The 21,275-nt window shown below is 38.9% G+C and overlaps 2 protein-coding genes across 2 annotated transcripts; both read left to right on the forward strand.

Annotated features, from left to right (window-relative positions):
• The first annotated feature begins 1,095 nt into the window (after positions 1 to 1,095).
• Positions 1,096 to 2,423, forward strand: LOC148769746 (MATH domain and coiled-coil domain-containing protein At3g58210-like). Its single transcript, XM_088820327.1, has 3 exons — positions 1,096 to 1,307; positions 1,663 to 1,811; positions 2,260 to 2,423. The coding sequence occupies exons 1-3, from the start codon at positions 1,096 to 1,098 to the stop codon at positions 2,421 to 2,423; spliced, it is 525 nt and encodes a 174-aa protein (XP_088676453.1).
• A 16,402-nt stretch (positions 2,424 to 18,825) lies between these two features.
• On the forward strand, positions 18,826 to 20,797 carry LOC105971339 (uncharacterized). Its single transcript, XM_088820983.1, has 7 exons — positions 18,826 to 18,887; positions 18,980 to 19,043; positions 19,366 to 19,498; positions 19,676 to 19,833; positions 19,931 to 20,204; positions 20,294 to 20,442; positions 20,555 to 20,797. Exons 1-7 carry the CDS (start codon positions 18,876 to 18,878, stop codon positions 20,710 to 20,712), a joined length of 948 nt encoding a protein of 315 aa, XP_088677109.1. The 5' UTR covers positions 18,826 to 18,875; the 3' UTR covers positions 20,713 to 20,797.
• Positions 20,798 to 21,275: the final 478 nt, after the last annotated feature.

Genomic DNA, 21,275 nt, shown 5'->3' on the forward strand with positions numbered 1-21,275 from the left:
GTAGGTTAACGAGTGGAGCGATCCCTTCGACTACCTCGGACGCGTGGCAAGGACTCTCGGCATTCCCGATATTGGGCTTGAAGATTCCCGGACTTAGAAGACCTGTGGGCTTCAAGACCATTGGGCTGGCCCATCATTTTTTGAGCAGCATCATATCTCAATTTCAAAGAACTATTTATCTTTATCGTAATATATGTACAAATATATATTGGCTGAATTTTATTTCATTTGATTCGTTTACAGCTGACAGAATTCATGACCATGGAAACAAGAGAAGCAGCACCTTCAAATTTCCTAATCATGATTGAATCCTTCTCCTTGGTGGAAAAGTCTCGAATTGAAAAATATGAAACTAAGGAATTTGTCCCCGGAGATCACAAGTGGTATGTATATTCTCCATTAGGATTTTTTTTGTATGTTTTTAAATCCAAGCATGTTCCTCGAACAAAATTTCTTAAAGCAACAATGATATCGAACAAGTTCAATCTTCTATTGAGCTATGAGAAAATTATACCTGAAGTTCTAACCATGGTAAGAAAAATGTGGAAGGAGATTCATTGTGTGATTTGAACATGATTTAAGAATTATTTTTATGTATTACTAATTTATTTTACAATTTTTGAATGTGTATTATCTTATAAAGTTAGTGCATTATTAATTTAGTACGTTGTCCCCGAGGTGCGACGGAGAAAAAATATTATTCAAGCAAGGTTATTTATTTATCGAGGTTCTACTGTAACTAACGAAGATTTTCTGATCATCTGCAGGAAACTAATAATTTATCCTAATGGAGACAATATAGTTGGAAAAGATCGCAACTATGTTTCTGTATATTTGGCTATCGCGGACAAAAGTTCTCTTGCTGCAAACTCGGATGTCAGCGTTGTCTTTGCCATCTTTCTCTTTAATCAAATATCCAACAATTATCTTCATTCACCAGGTACATTTTGCTCTTATATATGCTAACCCTATACATAGAAACCCTCTTTTACAGTACCGAAACATATATTGCAAATAACATGTGCAGGAATAACAAGACGTTTCCATGCAATGAAGTCGTAATGGGGAATTTCAAATTTTATTTCTAAGGAAGTTATGTCTGATCCATCAAACGGATACCTAGTCGATGACAACTGTGTGTTTGGTGCTGAGGTTTTTGTGGTGAAAAAAGAAGCTACGTCAGTAATTGAATGTTTGTCTATGAAGAATGCCGTAATTCCTTACAAGCGTGATTGGAAGATTCCAAACTTCTCCAAACTCGGAGTGTTTTGGCAATCTGAAGACTTCTACATTGAAAGCCACAAATGGTACCATTTTATTTTAGTATATTTCAATGGGAAAATCACAGTTTTCATCCCTCAAATTTGCACTGATTTCAACTTGGTCCTCCATGTTCACAAAAAACACATTTGGTCCCTCAGTTAAGACAGTGATTGGCACACACTTGATTCCATTAAAACTAACGGAATAGTGACGAAAATGACTAAAAATGTTGAATTTCTAAAACACGAGGGACCAAATGTGTTTTTTGTGAACATGGGCGACCAAATGTAAAATCGATACAAACTTGAAGGACGGAAACCGTATTTTTCCCTATTTCAATTATATAATTTGTGCATAACCACATTTTTTTGACACGGATTATTTTTTGACAAAATTTAGGAAGATTAGTGTTTACCCGAACGGATACGGTGATGCCAATGGCCGAAGTGTCTCCGTCTATTTGCAGTATAGTGGTCCCACAAGAGTGCAAGCATCTTTTACCATACGCATAAAAAACCAGCTCTCGGATGAACACAAGAAACTAAGTGGTAAGTTATAGTTAAAATTGGGTAAAAATACATTTTTCATCCCTCAAGTTTGCACCAAGTTCATATTTGGTCCCCCATGGTCACAAAAAACACATTTGGTCCCCTATGTTTTAAAACTTCAACACTTTTAGTCCTTTCCATCAATTTCCCGTTAAATCTAACGGAATCAAGCATGTGCCCATCACCGCCTTAACTAACGGACTAATGGCAAATTAACGTAAATGACCAAAAGTGTTAAATTATTCGAACATGAGAGACCAATTGTGTTTTTGGTGAATATGGAGGACCAAATGTGAAATCCGTGCAAACTTGAGCGATGAAAACTGCATTTTCCCCCATTAAAATTGTTTCTACTGATTCAATTAGATTTCCATATGCATCTTAAAAAAATCTATTAAATATCCATGGATTCAAATTTTCATAGTTTACTGCATTTTTTGTCATGCAGCAACTCGATGGTTTTGTGCAAACCAGGTATCGTGCGAGATTAATGTTCATCCATTGCGTTCATTCATCGAGCTTGCAGATATGAATGATCCAACTAAGGGATTCGTCGTGGACGACTGTTGTCATCTAGATGTAGAGATCTCTGTCCATGCTGTTGCACAATAATCAACTATATATATTAATGAGAATGTTATTATTTTCCAATTATGCCAATAATATTTTCAGTGATGCTACTTTTGATTTGATGAATTTTTCTTAAGAGAATATTATATTTTTATAGTTTATATATCAACGTTTGCTTATGTTTATATCAATGTTTGTGAATCTAGAAATCAATTAGTCTTTGTCCTAGGATCTAAATGTACAAATCTAAGCATGTGACTAACTTAAGTTAAGAAAAATGTTATATGGTAAATAAATAAATAAAACTAAGTGACAAATTTAATGTTTATTTATTTATTTAATTAACTCAAAAATGATTTTATCTCAATGATCAATGATTCAGTGAAGCAAATTCCCAAATCCCAAATGTGCCAAGTTTTCTAGTCAAGTTTAGGGTATTTTTTCTTTTCTTTTTTTGTAATCAATTTTTTTTTTCCAGAATTATTCTCTCCTTTTTTTTTATGTTGACCAAATATTTTTACACTAAATTGATATGATATAGAATAAAATTTAATTTACTGCATTTAATAGAAAAAAATCATAAAAAAGAGCATGTATATTAAGGAAGAGAGAAAAAAAAAGAAAAAAAAATAGACAACAATTCCCTTCTACCCAAGATACGTTAACCATAGCTGAAGGACTTTGAGTTAATAGTAGGTCCCACCAATAGAGAGCATGATATTTCATAGTTTAGGGGTTGTGTGCTAAAAAAAATTGAATCATAGGTTTTTTTTTTTTTTGCCAATAATTTCACATAGGGTAGCTTTTAGCAATTTGATATAGCTCGAGGGTACTAATTGCATTAAGCCCTACTATTTTCTCTCCGATAAAAATTTTAGTGTAAATAATTTTTATTTAAATTGCTAGGGAATTATTATTTTAATGATATTATTTGACAGGAAGAACAGGACGTTTCGTCGGAACAAAGTCGGAATGGGGCATTCCGAAATTTATTTCCAAGAAAATTCTGTCTAATCCATCGAGCGGATACTTAGTGGATGACAAGTGTGTGTTTGGTGCTGAGGTTTATGTCGTAAAAAGAGAAGCAGTCACTGAATGTGTGTCTTTGATGAATGTCGATATTAATCACTAGCAAGAATTCAAGATTTCAATTCGGGCTTCTCCAAATTGGGAGAAAGATGGCATTCTAAAGAATTCAGTGCTGGAGGCCATAAATGGTACCAATATTTTTTTTTTAAGTTTTATTACAACTGCATTTAAACATCTATAAATTAATACAGTCGGGACCAGTAAAATTCTATTAATTTAGCGAAATATTATATTATCGAACTATGAATTTAGTACATTTATTACTGATGTGTCTAATCATAATTAGGCCCATTAACCCAATTAAGATTAGGCCCAAATTGTCTAATTAATCTAATTGTGTGCCAAAACTCAATTAGATTACCTTTTCACCTTTACAAATGACAACACATTGTCCCACATCGGATTTTTACAAAAGTCCTACCTATTCATCCACCTATAAATACATGCGTCATTTCACATAAGAAGGTACACTCTAATTTGGCAATTAATAATTATTATTTGCTTATATTAATACATCTTCTGACTTGAGCGTCGGAGGATAATCGCCGGGCCAAACCCGGCGTGTCATCTAGTGTTTCAATTGTTTTGTAGGTTAACGAGCGGAGCAATCCCTTCGACTACCTCGGACACGTGGCAGTGACTCACGGCATTCTCTATCTTTGTGGGCTCAAGGACACTTGGGTTGCCCAATTGGCATTTCAGCAGCATCATTTTGGCGCCGTCTGTGGGAATGCAAACTCGATCACGTGACACGGGAGGAGGTGGTCAAGGTAGTGTCAATCCGCCTCAACAAGGAGCCGGCGTCGGGATCCCGGATCCGCCCCGAAGAAAGCGAACGGCAGGAGGAACCAACACTACGGGAACTTCAGTGCCGATCATCCAGATGACGGCGGAAGAATTGCAAGCCATGATGGACGAGACCGCGGCCAAGGCAGCGGCTTGGGCAGCAGCGGACGCAGTAGCCCAATACATCAGCGCTCAGGGCCATAGTGATTTCGAAGAGCCGACTCTGTCAGAAAGCGATCCCACGGATCCCGCTCACGTCCATGTGACTCCGCCCATCGTAGAACTCCACGACTCTGAGGAAAGGGTGTCGTTCAGCGACCGAAGCCTTTCTTCAGAACGGGCTCCTCGAAGGTATGCTCAGCCCCAGTCGCATCAGCATAGCTCAGCCTCAGACCGGGCCCCTCGAAGAGAAGCACGTGGTCGATCACCACGCCCCCTAAGGCAACGGGCTCCCTCAAGGGAGAAAGCGACGCGAGACCGCCGAGAGAGAAGTGGATCTTCTCGGCCGGGTGTCCCACGCCATGAGCCTCGAGACAATAGACATCGACGTTCCTTTCGCCAAGGCGACTCCCCCCGAGACGAGTATGGAAGTAGATACTCTCAACCTGAAGAGACGAGAAGGCGTCGCGAGAATTCTAACGGTCGTAATCCAAGAAGCCCACGGCGAGGAACTTCGAGATCAACAGCCGCTCGCTTTGGAACGCTCCCCGCCCGAATAAGCCCCTTTATTCCGGCCATTATGGAGGAAGTTTTACCGCTCGGATTTAGGATCCCCAATCTGCCCCAATTCGATGGAACAGGAGATCCCCAGAATCACCTTAACAATTTTTTCGCTAAGATCGACCTTTATGGCCTCAGCGACGCCGCCTACTGCAAAATTTTCCAAACTACCTTAACTGATCAAGCACAAACTTGGTTCAACGGTCTACCTGGAGGATCCTTGGATGGTCTAGGCCAACTATCGGAACGCTTCCTTAGCCAGTATTCCATCAACAAGAGATACGCCAAAACCGGATCATACCTCTTCAAAGTCAAACAACGCGAAGGAGAACCGTTAAGGGATTATGTACAACGGTTCGTCAAAGCTGTACACGAGGTGCCCAATGTTAACCACGACCTGCTAGCCGATATACTGCAACATAACTTGAAGCATGTTCGCTTCCAAGAATCCATCGCAGGCCGACCCCCGCAAACTCTAGAGGAGCTTCTGAACCGCGCGGAGAAATTTATCCGGATAGAGGAGGCTGTAGAGATGGGGCTCCCCGTGAAGAGGAGGCGCGAAGAAGAACGCCATGATACAAAAAGGAAAGAAGAAGGACGCTCGAACCACGCTTCTACCTATCCAAAGTTCACCCCCTTAAAAGCAAAACTCGTGGATGTGTGGATGGTAGCGGAGCAGAAAGGTTTAGTTCAACCCCCGAGACAAATGAAAGAAAATTTGAAAAGGCAAAAATTGGAAAAATACTGCGAGTACCATCGAGATCGGGGCCACACTACCGACGAATGCTTTCAACTTAAGCAGGAAATCGAGAGATTGATTAAGAAAGGACACCTGGGAGAATTCGTGGATACCCCGCGACACCAGAAATTCAAAAATAAACCCCACTTCCAGCAGAAAGGAGAACATCCCAACGCTCGGAAAGATCGGGAGGATGACAATCTTCCAACTCAAGGGATAATTGCAGTCATTTCCGGAGGACCCTCGAGTGGTGATACCCCCAGCGCACGATGCGCGTCAATGCGGGCTGCAGGAGGCTCGTACTCTACGACAGAACGTCCGGCAGGACACGTTTACCATGTTCATCACCCAAACCCAGAGATTACATTTAGCGACGACGATCTCGAGGGACCACGTGGTGAACACAACGATGCGTTGGTCATTTCAGCATCAATTTCCAATTACTTGGTGAAGAAGATTTTGGTAGACGGCGGTAGCTCGGCTGATATTATATATTACGGCGCTTTCGAAAAGCTAGGGATAGCCAATGCGAAACTCGCGCCTGTGAAAACACCCCTAGTGGGGTTTGCAGGACACGCCGTCGAAGCTTTGGGAGAAATCTCCCTAGTCTTGTCTTTGGGCTCATTTCCACGTCGGGCAACAAACACGGTTAACTTCTTGGTCGTCAAGGCACCATCAACGTATAACGTAATTTTGGGGCGGCCAAGTATGAACCTCTTCAGAGCAATCCCATCAACCTATCATATGAAGTAGAAATTTCCTACGACTAACGGAATTGGAGAAGCCGTAGGCGATCAACGCGTAGCTCGAGAGTGTTATGCGAATACTTTGAGGGCACCTCAACTTCGGAACAAAAAGCAAGTGGGAGAAGGGGATGACCCTCCCAATTTCCTAAAGAGAAAATGGGTGATGGTTGTTAAAGACAACCTCATCACCCCCTCGACCAATCAAGAGGCCAGCGGCACGAGGCTCGCAGCAGTAGAAGAACTGAAAAGCGTAGAGTTGATTCCGGGCGATCAAGATAAACTACTCTGAGCAGGAACCAGCCTTGAGCCCGAAACGGAGGCGAAACTCGTAGATTCCCTCCAAAAGAAAAGTGATCGGGAACTTGAAGAAGTATTTAGTTTAGCACCTCAGGCGTGCAACCTTTTTTTTTTCTCAATAATAAATCAGGAGCATATCGCTCGCTGTAATGCTTACACTATGGAATAAGTCGGGAGCATACCGCTCGCCGCACCGCTTTAAATTATGTAATAAGTTGGCGGCATATTGCTTGCCACATAGAGATAAATAAAATGTTTTAAGTGGATGCATAATGCCCATCCCAACCGTTCTACTTTATGTCATTTCAATTCAATATTTTATACCATTTTAATTATTATTTTCGTTATTATTATGCAGTGTTTGTTTCAAAGAGTGACCTCACGACACTCAAACAAAAACTATATCATTGATTAAAGCTAAAGGGGAAGATAGCAAGGATCATAAGGGTCTGGCCAACTCGAACTTTGTTATCTCACTCCCCAAAGCTTAAATTGATAGAGAAAACAAATTCTCAAGGACTCTGCAACGCTAATTAAGAAAAAATGGCAAAACTGCGGAGCCCCTACATCAAAAACTTAGGGGACTGATCATCCACTAAGTACCGAAAAGCACGAAAATTGCGAAATTGAAAGGACTTAAAGATAAAAGTCCATTTATAAAGCAAATACGTGCAAATAAAACAAAAATAATAAAAAAGACAAAAGTCTTAAAAATAATTCATAAAGGAAATACTACTACTCTCAAAGGAGCAAAAACTACTAAACGACTACACTACTGGGCAGTCGGGTCAACACTCGCATCCTCAGCTCTAGCTGCCTCAGGCATCTCGTCAAGCTCATCACCCTCAACCAGAGCGCCAATTTTCTCCGCCCCAATCTCTGGCTCAAGTTCCGAAACGCTTGGCTCTATCTCCCGCAGGATAGCCTCAGGGACAAGTTTCGTGGCACGAACTTGACCACGAATGTCCCGCACGATCTCCGCAAAAAACCCACTAGCATAACTATCCCGCAACTCGGTATAAAACTCGCTCCCTAAGAACTTGTCGACCACCATCAAACCCAGAGGCGTCTTCAAGACGTCATTCGACCCCCTATGAGCTTCCATGAAAGAAAGCGCGTCGGTCTTCTCGTTCTTCAAAGATCGGCTCAGATCCTTAATCCTAGCTTCGGCCTTCAGACGAGCCGATTTTTCCTCATCCGCACGTGTCACCAAGCTCTGACATTTCTTCTCCAAGGCACTCAGCTTGCCTTTTTCTTCATCCAGAGACTTCTTCAAAACTTCAATCTCTGAGCGAAGGGAGGCATTGACACCCTGAACACCCGCATACAACGAATTAACGTTTAACTTATCTGCTTGCATCTTGGCATGCTCGGCCTCCAAGCCCCTCCCGCGATCAATAATCAAGGGCACGAAAGTCATAGTCTAAAAAAAAATTAAATAAATAAATAAAAAGGGGCAGGAGTTATTATTATTAATATTAATAATAAATCAAATATAGAGGTGCCTGATAAATCCAATACTAACCCGAGAAAAGGAGGACGCCAACCCTTCGATCATCTCGTCCAGAGGTTTCCCGGCAAGACGAGTCGAATCAAACTCCGTCGGAAAACCCATCACCTTCTCCATGGCCAAGGCGCTATCAAGAACGTCAAACACCGAACCGCCATTTTGCGACCTATCAACACCAGCAACAAAATTCCCTTTCCATGCATTAACGGGCGGTAACACCAACTCCTCAACTCCTAAGGTACGAGGCCTTTTTTCACGCACGACGATAGGGGCGACGCGAGTATCCCCGGACGCGGAGGGGGACTTGAGCTCGCTCAAAGGCAGCGGAGACGCACTCACCATAGCAAGACGACCTTTGTCGGCGGATTTGGGATCCGGGACTCCAGCGCTCTTCTTCACAGCCACCTCCGGACCACGTGACGATCCCACCCCATGGACTGGTTTTTTCCCACTGCTTCGATCCTCAGCAGTGCCTCTTCCCGACTCCCTCGCCATAGGCTTTGAGACCGGAGGTGTGTTTCGAGACACAGGCTTCGAGGAACCATTGTTCATGCAACGACGTTTGAAATCATTATAGCTCATCGCCTCACCTGCAGAACACGAAAACAGCAAATACAAAAATATTAGTTTCAAGAAAACTATAAAGAAAGAGGACGGAGCAATCAATACAGCACAACTCCTCTACCCTTAGAAAATAAAGTCAAAGGGTCGAAGAAATAATCGAAAAAACCCATTCCGATACAATCCATTTTGAGTCTAGAGTGTTCATTACTCCACTCAACGGGACGCACTTCACCCCATACGGAAGGAACTTCCCAATCATTCCGCACGTATAGGAACCACTCCTTCCAACTCCCCCATTTATTCTCATTTTTCTTCAAAAACTTGCATTTCGACCGAGGATGAAAATGAAAATTAGGAGCTTTGTCCCTCAGCGGCTTCACAAGAAACATGGAGTGAAATAAATTCGCCGAAATTGGAAAACCCTCGGACTCAGCGCGATGACAAAACCCTTTGAAGTAAAGAAATGCGTTCGGCGTTAATTGACTGAGGCTCACCTTCACATCTCGACAAATTTGAACAAGAACCGGATGAGGTGGCAAAGTAAATCCAACAGAAAATGATGCAAGGAATACCGTAAAGTAGCCATCAGGAGGGGCATAACACCTCTCCCCTTTACACGGAACCAATATCTCAATAGCATGCTCGACACGTAGATAGTCCAGAATCTCGGGCAGTTGACCAACTCTAAAGGAGGAGTCGAAATTTAATTCGGAACATATTCCTGAATATTCCTTAGAAACACTACCGCCGGAAAAAACGGTTAATTCTTCCTCCTCATCGGTCAGCACGCTCTCGTCCACCACAAAATCACGTCTTCTCTTCGACCCACGAACCACGGAATTTTTTTGAGAAAAGTTCGTCCCAAACACATTAATCCGTCGAGACCACGCCCAAGTCTCAGGATCGCTACATTCTAACTCCACGGAACGAAACTCCGGGCCCACATCTGAGTTGGGAGCTGAAACACGGGGTTCAGCGGAAACAACGGACTCCGAACGGCCCTGCACGCGCTCCACACGCGCCGGAAACGGCCCGAACGCGCCCCCACGCGCGGAACAGCTCCCAGCATCTGTTCCCACGCGCCTCACGCGCCCCACGCGCCCCACGCGCTCCTCGCGGTCCCCGCCCACGCGCTCCGCGCGCGCCACGCGCGCGGCAGTTCCTGGCCCCGCCCCGTGTGACGTCACGCTTACGTCACACTCCACTTCCGCCCGAGTTAACCCAGTCACCCGAGTTGACTCGCCCGATTCCCCTGACCGAGTTGACTCACTCAACTGAGTCGACTCACCCGACCGAGTTGCCCAGCCCGACCGGTCCGACCCGCCTGCCCGAGTCGACTCACCCACCCGACTCGCTCGATCCGCCCGATTTGGCCCGCCCGACCGCCCAGCTGCACGGATTTCGACGCTCGGTGACGTCACGCCCCCTAGGGCTGACGTCACCCCCTCCTTTCTGGCACGGAATTCGATGCCATAGCCGCCTGTATTGGAATTTTTCTCGAACAACGAACCATTACACTGTTTCGCACATAACTTCTCGCTCGCAACTCCGAATTTCACAAAATTGGTACTCCCGGACTCCAAATTTCGACCTCTATCAACCCGGCTATCAAGATTTTTCGAATTCCCATCTTCAAAATTATCGGATTCCGAATGAACTCCACATAGTTCGTCGCTAGACTCGTCCAACAACCTTAGACCCGACATTAAATTCCTACGCCTTTATCAAACGCAATTTCGAGGCTCCAAACAACAAAATACGGGTAAAACCAACGACACAAGGACTCGAATAAAAAGTGAGGATTTGCAAAAATTATTTATACCTTTGGAAGTTCGCCGATTATTCTTAAATCTCGCTAGCACAATTCAGAAAGAAGAAACCTCAGGAATAAAAAATAAAAAACCCTACAAGTGCGTGGGAGGCCTTATATATTACTTCCAACTAGGCTCACAAACCCATGACCCAACTTGGAAGTGGGGGGCTTAATGATGTGTCTAATCATAATTAGGCCCATTAACCCAATTAAGATTAGGCCCAAATTGTCTAATTAATCTAATTGTGTGCCAAAACTCAATTAGATTACCTTTTCACATTTACAAATGACAACACATTGTCCCACATCGGATTTTTACAAAAGTCCTACCTATTCATCCACCTATAAATACATGCGTCATTTCACATAAGAAGGTACACTCTAATTTGGCAATTAATAACTATTATTTGCTTATATTAATTCATCTTCTGACTTGAGCGTCGGAGGATAATCGCCGGGCCAAACCCGGCGTGTCATCTAGTGTTTCAATTGTTTTGTAGGTTAACGAGCGGAGCAATCCCTTCGACTACCTCGGACACGTGGCAGTGACTCACGGCATTCTCTATCTTTGTGGGCTCAAGGACACTTGGGTTGCCCAATTGGCATTTGAGCAGCATCAATTACCGAGTGGGGACCGGAAGAAATTATTACACACGAAAAAAAATTGTAAGTTATTACAACATTAATAAATTAATTAAGGCCTTTCCTCAGTATCCCTGTTTTTTATTTTAGATAGTGTATGCATGATTTAAAATTTTCAATGTTTGTTGTGCAAAAGGTCGAAAAATTTAACAACCGTTTTTCGGTTTCTTAACTTTTTTTTTTTTTTTGCAGCTCAAGATTACTGGTTTACAGCTTACGAATATAGTTGGGGAACGCATACATTCATTGAGCTTGAAACTATTATTGATCCTGACTAAAGGATTTGTTGTTAAAGATTGTTGTCTTCTAGCTATACAAATCCACGTCCAAGCCGTTGCACAAGTATCTCGCTTGCCTATAAAAAACTCGGATTAAACGTACGATTTCATCTTAATGTCGGTTTAATTAGTCTATATATATCCAATATTTCATATTCTAAAGTTTTTTTTTTTATATTGACATGTTAGATGTTCATATATACTTCGGCTTAATCCCACTATGCACCCTTGAAATATAGCATATTGATATTTTACACACTCAAAATAAATTAATAGCACTTTGCACCTTCGAAATACAGTAAATGATGCATAATGCACCCCAAATAAATTTTTAAAGCTAATAAAGATCATTTAATAATTTTAGTGGTATTTTTTTAGCATGCCAAATGTAAAATCATTTTTTTTTATTCATCAATCATTTGAAACTATAAATTGCAAAAGAAAAAATAAAAAATACATCTAATCAATATATTTAAAAATTAAGTTTTTTATGACAAAAAAAAGTATCCTTAAGCTATTTCGTTATCTAATAAGTTGAAAATCATGTTTTCTTCCAAATTTGTATACCTAATCTTTCCACAACTTATAATAAAAGATCCATCGATCGAGTAATTTAGTAATAAAAGTTTATTTTATTTTACATGTATGAAAATATAGTTTTTTTCAATAATTGGGTGTTATTTTTATTTTGTTTTCCCACTTTGTGCGCTTGAAATTAGTTTGGAGGTTGAAGAAAATAACAATTTAATTGTTTTTTGCATCTTGCAAAAAAAAAAAAAAAAAAAAAAAAAAAAAAAAAAAAAAAAAAAAAAAAAACTAATAAAAAATGAAATTGGCTTTATTAATCAATCCAGGGTGCATTGTGAATGATTTATTGTGTTTTGAGGGTGCAAAGTGCTACTATTAGTTTTTTAAAAGTGCAAAGTGCCAAAAGACTCCATTTCAAGAGTGCAAATATGAATTAAGCCCATATACTTGCATGCTTTTTGAGATTTCTATAAAGGATGTGAGTCAATTAAGATATCAACTATAAGTTGGTATGTGTTAGGATGGGTTACATCGGGACAAATTTTCAAGTAAAGGGGGCATAATGATATAATTGGAAGTTATACAGAGGTAAATTGGAATTTACCTTTTATTTATATTAGTCAAACTATTAGCATATATCATGAATTTAATTTTGTCGACCCATCAATGAGAACTTTTTCTCACATTTTCATTCCAAGAATACTTCTTGACTAATTCTTGTGGAGGGTAGAATGGTGAGAAATAAATCCGTCGCTCTTCGCTACCCAATAACAAGTGTGATTTCGGAAACAAATATCGTGTCGCCAGTTACCATTGTACACATCAAAAGCCGAATCCTTATTCTCCCACCAAAGATGGCAAAATAATAAAGTAGCAAAGGGGCGCAGACAAAAATGAAAGTGAAATTCTTGATTTGTCGTCAGCGTATGGTATCCAAGATCGTCGTCTTTAGATGCACAATGCAATGTCAATGGTTGAGCTTCTGACGGCAGATTGCTAGCGACGTAAACCTCAAACTTTGAAGTAAATAAACATTTGAGTTTTTCTGATGAGGCCATTATTTGTAGGAGATTTGGAAAAAGCACGAGAATTAGTAGAAAATACTCCTCCGTCGTATTATTCATTTTCATGTTCTAGAGAGGATTGATTTGTGGTTCGTTGATCAATTTGTTTCAAATTTTATAATATGATCTGTGGTGAATGCATGTACATAGATTACAATGATATATAATAGCATTTGATTTTGGTAACTCGAGTTTCATTACAACAATGGACCTAGAATATTAGGACAATCTAACTATACTAAAGATATTATCGATTGTAATCGAAATATATCATTTCCGAGATGTATTTTCAGATTACAAATATTTGGGATAATTGTAATTTTGGTCTCTATATTGTAGACCAAATTAGTTTTAGTCCCTATTTTTTTCTTCCACAATTTTAGTCCTCAAACTAACAATTTTATTTTTTCTATTTTGGTCTGCTGTTTGATTTGGGTGTTCGTTTGGACGAAAAAGTCATATATTTGGCACATGAGGATGCTGAATATCCCTATCCTTTTATTTTGCCCCAATATCCCTTTATTTTTACAATTTCGTCCCAAAAAACATAGAATTACATTAATATCCCAGTCTATTGTTTTCTACCTTTTCTTTTGCAAGTTTGGCTTACAATCTGTTGTTCTCCGTGTCTGAAAATTTCTGGAATCTCCCAAAAACTTCAAAAAATGACAGAAATCACATCATTTCCAAAGATTCCGAAAATTCTGGAAGTTTCAGAGTCGGAATAAGTTTTTAGGTTCTGAAAAACTCGGAATCGGAATCGGAAGGCATTTTAGACTTCCGAAAAAAATCAGAATTTTTCCGAAACACCGAAATTAGTTGTTGCAGTCACCCTTATAGAAAACTACTTTCTTCAAATGGTGAATACGAAAAAATAAAAACAGACATGATCCCACAATCCATATACAAATGGGGATGATAATTTCCTCATCTGGACTTCAAAGGATTTAATTTTATACGGTCGTATTGGAGATAAATGATGCCGTGGTGTCTGTGGCATCCATCAGATTACATGCTAGAAAGGTAGCGGAATGACCTTTCGTTGCAACTTGTTGGAAATGTGTGTCGGCTCCTTCTCTCTTCTATAGAACAGATGCTTGCAAAATTAAAAGTTGCGACGTTATTACTATCTGCTTCGAGCCCTGAGTTGGTTCGAACATGGTATCAGACCCAGGTCAAATGAAAAATCTTGTATTCAAATATTTCAAGTGCAAGACTGATACGATCTCTTGTGTATCATAAGAATTCTTTACGAAACGTAAGAAAACTATTCTTTATTATTTCTCTGCATAATAAAACCCTAGCACAAAACGACTATTTAAAGATAATAAAATCCTAGAATCCTAATCTAACTAGGAAACACAATTACCTACACTAAATAAATACTAACTATTCTACCACTAACACACGGCAAACATAAACACTAACCTATACTTTTCTAATTAATTAATAACTAAATACTAAATAAATCAATAACTAAACTATTAATTGAAATAATAATTATAATCCTAACATTCCACCCCGCTTGAAATGAATCTTGTCCTCAAGGTTCGTTTTGCGTTTCCATCTATGTTTGACTTCATCGACTTTCTTTCCGAATGAATCCAAAAAACACAATGAACGATCAAGCTCTTTAACACATTGTTCTTGCTGATCCAAAGAAATTCCAAAGGCTACTTTTGCGAAAATACTCAATTTTTTTCCCGATAGATAAACTTTTTTAATCGTCTTTTCAGATTTTGCCTCCTCCAAACTGACCATCGATTCTTCGTCTCCTTTCTTTTGAACACCATGGAAATCTCCCAATATCCATAGTAGCTCTTCGCTCTCCTCTCTGGTTAATTTCTCGTCTTCGTCCCACTTTATCTCAATTGACTCCGATTCTTCTTCTTTCGCCTCTTCGTCCCACTTTATCTCAGTGGCATTCGATTCTTCTTCTTTGGGCGAACTCACAAAAATTTGGAGCTTTTCGAAAAAGTCATCGTCGTCCTCTTCCTCTCCCTCCGACGATAGGCTCGGCAGCGGCGGTGGTGGTGATGGCCGTGGCGGTGACGGACAACGGTCCCTTCGGCTTTTGTGATGGCGTTGACGTCGTCCTTGACTTTGTTCGAGCAATTTCTGAAAATTAATCCGTAATTTCTCTACGGATTTTTCCAATCGCTCCAACCGTCTTGTTTCAGACATCATGATTTTCACAAAGTTTTGATGTGATCTCAACTTTGCTCCAGCTTAGCTTTGATATAATCTCTGCTTTGCTAACGAAGCGTTGGTGTTATCGCAACTTCGCTCTGATACCAATTGATGCGATCTCTTGATCGAGTATCATAAGATTTCTTTACTGAACGTAAGAAAACTCTTCTTTATTATTTCTCTTCCTCCGGTGATAGGCTCGGCAGCGGCAGCGGCAGCGGCGGTGATGGTGGCGGTGGCGTTGGCGATAATGGGCGGCGGTCCCTTCGGCTTTTGTGATGGCGTTGACGTCGTCCCTGACTTTGTTCGAGCAATTTCTGAAAATCAATCCGTAATCTCTCTACGGATTTCTCCAATCGCTCTAACCGTCTTGTTTCAGACATCATGATTTTCACAAAGTTTTGATGTGATCTCAACTTTGCTCCAGCTTAGCTTTGATATAATCTCTGCTTTGCTAACGAAGCGTTGGTGTTATCGCAACTTCGCTCTGATACCAATTGATGCGATCTCTTGTGTATCATAAGAATTTCTTTACGAAACGTAAGAAAACTATTCTTTATTATTTCTCTGCATAATAAAACCCTAGCACAAAACGACTATTTAAAGATAATAAAATCCTAGAATCCTAATCTAACTAGGAAACACAATTACCTACACTAAATAAATACTAACTATTCTACCACTAACACACGGCAAACATAAACACTAACCTATACTTTTCTAATTAATTAATAACTAAATACTAAATAAATCAATAACTAAACTATTAATTGAAATAATAATTATAATCCTAACAGACTTCAAATGTAGTTCGCTTGCATTTGAGATGGCGTGTTGGAGATATAAATATTCAATGACTCATCTCACTACCAGCTTAAACTTTTAATTAAGGTTGTCATTCAACAATGTAAACAACTATTAGAGCTAATTGCATATAAGTCCCTGTGTAATTTCGAATGGCCAAAAAAGTCCCTGTGTTAAAAAAAATTAGCACATACCTCCCTTTATTGTTTTTGACAAAGCACATCGCCCCTTAATGTTAAAATGGGCATTTGACTTACATAAAATGACTAAATTAACCCATGAATTCATCTGCCATAAACAAAATTCGGAAAAAAAAAAAAAAGAAAAACCAAAAAAAAAAGAGAAAAAAATATGTAATATTTCTCACTTCCTCTTCCCCGTCAAAACGCCAACCACACCTCCCAAATCCACCGCAATCGTCGGATTCCTCCTCACCTCCCGAATCTCCGCAATTTCGTCCTCCGGCCTCATCACCGCCTAGACCATCGGCAAAATATTCGCCTCCCCCATCAGCCGATGACCGCCACCAGCCAAAGACCACCCTCAATCAGCCCTGCCCCCTTCCACTATACCGGCACTTGCGATCTAGGATTCGCGTCCACAGTATCCAACCCATGAGTCGAAGGACGAGAGATAAGTGGCTGCAATGGTGAGAAGCTTGCGAATCTAAGCAAAATGGATAAAGTTGAAGAGAGGAAACAATTTGAAACAAAGACCGCCATTTTTGGTGAGTGTGTGTGTGTGTGTTTTGTGTTTGTATTTTTTTTTTTTTGACGATTTCTCCATTTCACAAACCAAATCATGGACATCCAAATTATTGTGGGTGGATTGTAGGGATTCTGCTTCTCAATTTTGGAATGGTGAGACTTTTAATATTGTTGGATGGTGAGGAAGAGCTAGGGCCTTTCTGAAAATATTAGGGACTTAATTAAAAAATACGAAAACTTCATTTTGGGCTTGTAGTTTTGGGGTGAATTTGTAATTTGCGGAATATATTTATAAAGGGTATTTTTGTCTTTTCAGTTCCAAAAACAGACACCCAATCGCACATACCGCGAGTGTATTTCACGTCGAGCTCAGAGTCTTTATTGCCTTTGACTAATTTTCACAGGGGGGTTTGTGCTAATTTATTTAACATGAGGGGTTTTTCAGCAATTCGAGATTACACATGGGTGGTTTTTGCAAAAAACCCAACTATTAATAAATGCCTGGATATGTTTTTTTTTCAATAATTTTTATTACTGAAAGGGTCAATTTTTATTCAATGAAGAGTTACGGCGGATCTACAAAGGTCTTTAATCATACATTGGGTTGATGAATCCCGTCTCTGTTGGAATCTCTCGAAGACTTTCACATTTCATTAACAGTGGCCATGAAGCACATTGTTTAAAATAGAATGCAAAACTCCAAATTAGTTGTTCCAAACACCCTTGTCGAAAACTACTTTCTTTAAAGGACAAAATGGACTTCACCCCCTATAAATTTCCTATTTTCGCACTTTCCCCCCTAAAACTTCAAAAAAGTGATACTCTTCCTTCGAAATATTATTTTGGTTGCACTTTGCCCCAGAAGCCAATTTTGGAAGGCATTGTGCAACGAAAATAACATTTTAAAGGGGCAACGCGCAACAAAAATAACATTTAAAGGGGCAATGTCCAACAAAAATGCTCAATTCCAATGAATGATCCATCGGAGTGTTGCTATTGGGGGACATTCACTTTTAAAAAAAATGAGGGGGTAAAGTGCAAAAAATAGAAATTTACAGGGGGCGATGTGTAATTTTCCCTTCTTTAAATGGTGAATCTGAAAATTAAAATAGACCTGATACCTCAAGCCATATACAACTAGGAACGAACATCTCCTCGTCTAGACTCTAAATGGTTTTTTATTCTACCATAGAAATATAAAACGTTAAAATTTTAACGGTAAATTACAACGAAACCCCTGAGGTATGGTCAAATTACGAAAAAACTACTCATGATTGGATAGTTACATCTACCCCTCAACTATGAATATTCTTACATCTCCACTCTTATGGCGTCAAATTCAACATACTCATCTAGATTCCGTGGAATCTTCTCTAGTTTGAACAAATTTTGTGCAAAAATACATTTTCCGATGCACCACAATCTGATATATACAAGCCAAAAAACACATCTTATGATCATCTAACTTCAAAATGTGGAGCTCGAATTGGATAAAACGGGTCCAAAATTGAGAATATTCTATATAACCTAGAAGATTCCACTAAATTTGAAACTGCAAGGGTGGACGTGTTAGAAGATTTATAGTCGAGGGGTGGTTGTAATTACCCAAACAAGAAGGGAGTTTTCGTAATTTGACCATACCTCAGGGGTGGTTGTAATGTACCCAAATTTTAAATATTGCATTGACTTTTCAATTTATATTTTTGATGAAATTGTTTAAATTATTTTTTTAATTATTCCATCCAATGAAAGTGGAATATATATCAAGATTATTATTAATTTTTAAATTTCAAAATACAAAATAATTATATTAAGGGATAAGTATTATAAATAATAATTTAAGGGGAAAATGTTACATAGAGTATATACTTCAGGGGTGCAAAGCGTATTTAACCCTAAATTAAATTCACTTGGTGAGTAACTTTTACCAATATTCACGGTTCCAAACTTAAATTTCAAGAAAACCTACGAATTAATATTCCCATTGGACAAGAACTCTTCATGCATTAGAATTCTCATGGAAGTCAAGGTAAGTTACGTACGGATGAATATTAATTTTCACATTCATGCATGTATATAATAATATATAAAGAGTACTCTGATTTTACAAACTTAAAGTAGGGCAAAAAACAACAGAAGAAGACGATGGGAAACTGTTTGTGTGTGAAGCCAGCAACGAAGGATGGTATGACAATTCTCTTTACAAAAAATCTATTTTTTGCTTCTCGTGTATATACAGTTAAACCTCTACAAATTTATACAGTCGGAACTAGCAAAATTCTATTACTTTAACGAAATATTAAATTGTCGAACTAATAATTTAGTACGTTTTCACCGATTCGGGACTGGGAGAAGTTAATATTTAAGCGAGGTTATTAATTTATCGATTTATCGAGAGGTTATTAATTTATCGATTTATCGAGATTCTACTGTATGTATGTATGTATGTATGTATGTATGTATGTATATTTTTGTGCTGAAATTATATGTGCATCTACTGTTTTTAGATGTGACCATCCTGAATACAAGAGAGGCACCACCTGGTCACTTCATGATAAAGATTGAATCTTTCTCCGTGTTTGAAAAGTATGGAATTACGAAATACGAAACAAAAGAATTTGTCGCCGGCGACTACAAGTGGTATATTCTCTCTCTCTCTCTCTCTCTCTCTCTCTCTCTCTCTCTCTCTCTCTCTCTCTCTCTCTCTCTCTCTCTCTCTCTCTCTCTCTCTCTCTCTCTCTCTCTCTCTCTCCTTAATAAGCCACTTAATAAGGCAAAATAATAAAGAAGTAATGGAGGATGTTTGAATTTGTACAGGAGACTAATATTCAATTTTAATGGAAGAGAAAGTGATTATATATCTATAAACTTGGCTATGACGGACATAACTTCTCTCCCTACAAACTGGGAAGTCAATGCTCTCTTCAGCATATTTCTATTTAATCAGATTTCGGGCAATTATCATTCTTCAACAGGTATTATATATTACTGACTTTTATTTTTTCTCTTTTTAGTCATAAATTATTTGTTTACTTTAATTTCTAAGGACTATTTTTATAATATTATTGGCAGGAAAAACGAAGTGTTTCCAAGCAACAAAGTCCGAATGGGGAATTTCAAAATTGATCTCTAAAAAGGTTTTGTCTGATCCATCAAATGGATACATAATCAATGACAGCTGTGTGTTTGGTGCTGAAGTTTTTGTGGTCAAAAGAGAAGCAGTCATTGAACGTCTGTTGTTTTCGAATGTCAATACTTATTACAAACATGCTTTGGAGATTTCGGGTTTCTCCCAATTGCCCCGAAGTTGGGAGTCTGAAGAATTTGATGCCGGAGGCCAAAAATGGTACAATTGTTTTGTTTGTCACAACTATTACCTTTTATTTTTTTATTTTTTTTTTGTGTGATTAAATATTTTTATCTATGTAAACGTAGGAAAATCCTTCTTTACCCGAAAGGAAATGGAGAAGGAACTGGCAGCCATGTTAGCATCTATTTGTACTATCTTGGTACCGAAAGAGTGCAGACATGTTTTACCGTATGCATGAAAAACCAGTTTGATGATAAACAAACTAGACGATATTGTAAGTACTTACAATATTTCGTTTAAAATGTTTGAAGTTTCAAAACGGAAACCGAAACCGAAAACTAATTCTTTTTCCTTTTTTTTTTTTTTTTTTTTTTTTGTTTTTGCAGTTTTTAGTTATTGGTTTTCAGCTTCCAGCAGTAGTTGGGGAAGGCATGCATACATTGATCTTGCAACTATTAATGATCCTAACAAAGGATTCATTGTCAAAGATTGTTGTCTTCTAAATATAGAAATCAGCGTCAAAGCTGTTGCGCGAGTATCTTAGTTACCTATTAAAAAGTTGGATTAGACGATTTTGTTGTGTATATCAAACACAACTTTATATTCTCATGATATATATATTTATTGCGATGGTATAGTATTTGCACATTTTTTTTTTATGAAATCGGAATCATTTTCCTTGGTTCAAAGTGCAAACTTGAGAAATACGAAAAGATAGAAATTTGTATCGATCTGTTGATCTTGCAATCTTGAATTCTATCATAACAGAAAAGCCATTACATTTTATGAACCAGAAAAGATAGAATAAGGTTACTCTTTTCTTCGATCTCGTTTATGAGAAAACAACAAAGGAAATATTGACTCCTTTTTTTTTCATGTAAGATAAACTAATTAGTGACCTGACATGGCTGAGAACGGCAAAAAGAAATAGTTGTTAATAGCATTTTGCCACCTATATTTTGCCCCATTTTGCGTTTTGCCTCCTTAAATTTAAACAAGTTGCACGGGCATAGCAAAACCCGTTTTTTTTACGCGCTCGTGCAACTCTTTTTAGTTAATGTTGCAAAGCGCAAAAAACGAACAATGTACAGGTGACAAAATGTTATG

This window comes from Erythranthe guttata, chromosome 7, assembly GCF_056151865.1.
Source record: "Erythranthe guttata isolate IM_541 chromosome 7, IM_541, whole genome shotgun sequence".
Lineage (NCBI taxonomy): Eukaryota > Viridiplantae > Streptophyta > Magnoliopsida > Lamiales > Phrymaceae > Erythranthe > Erythranthe guttata.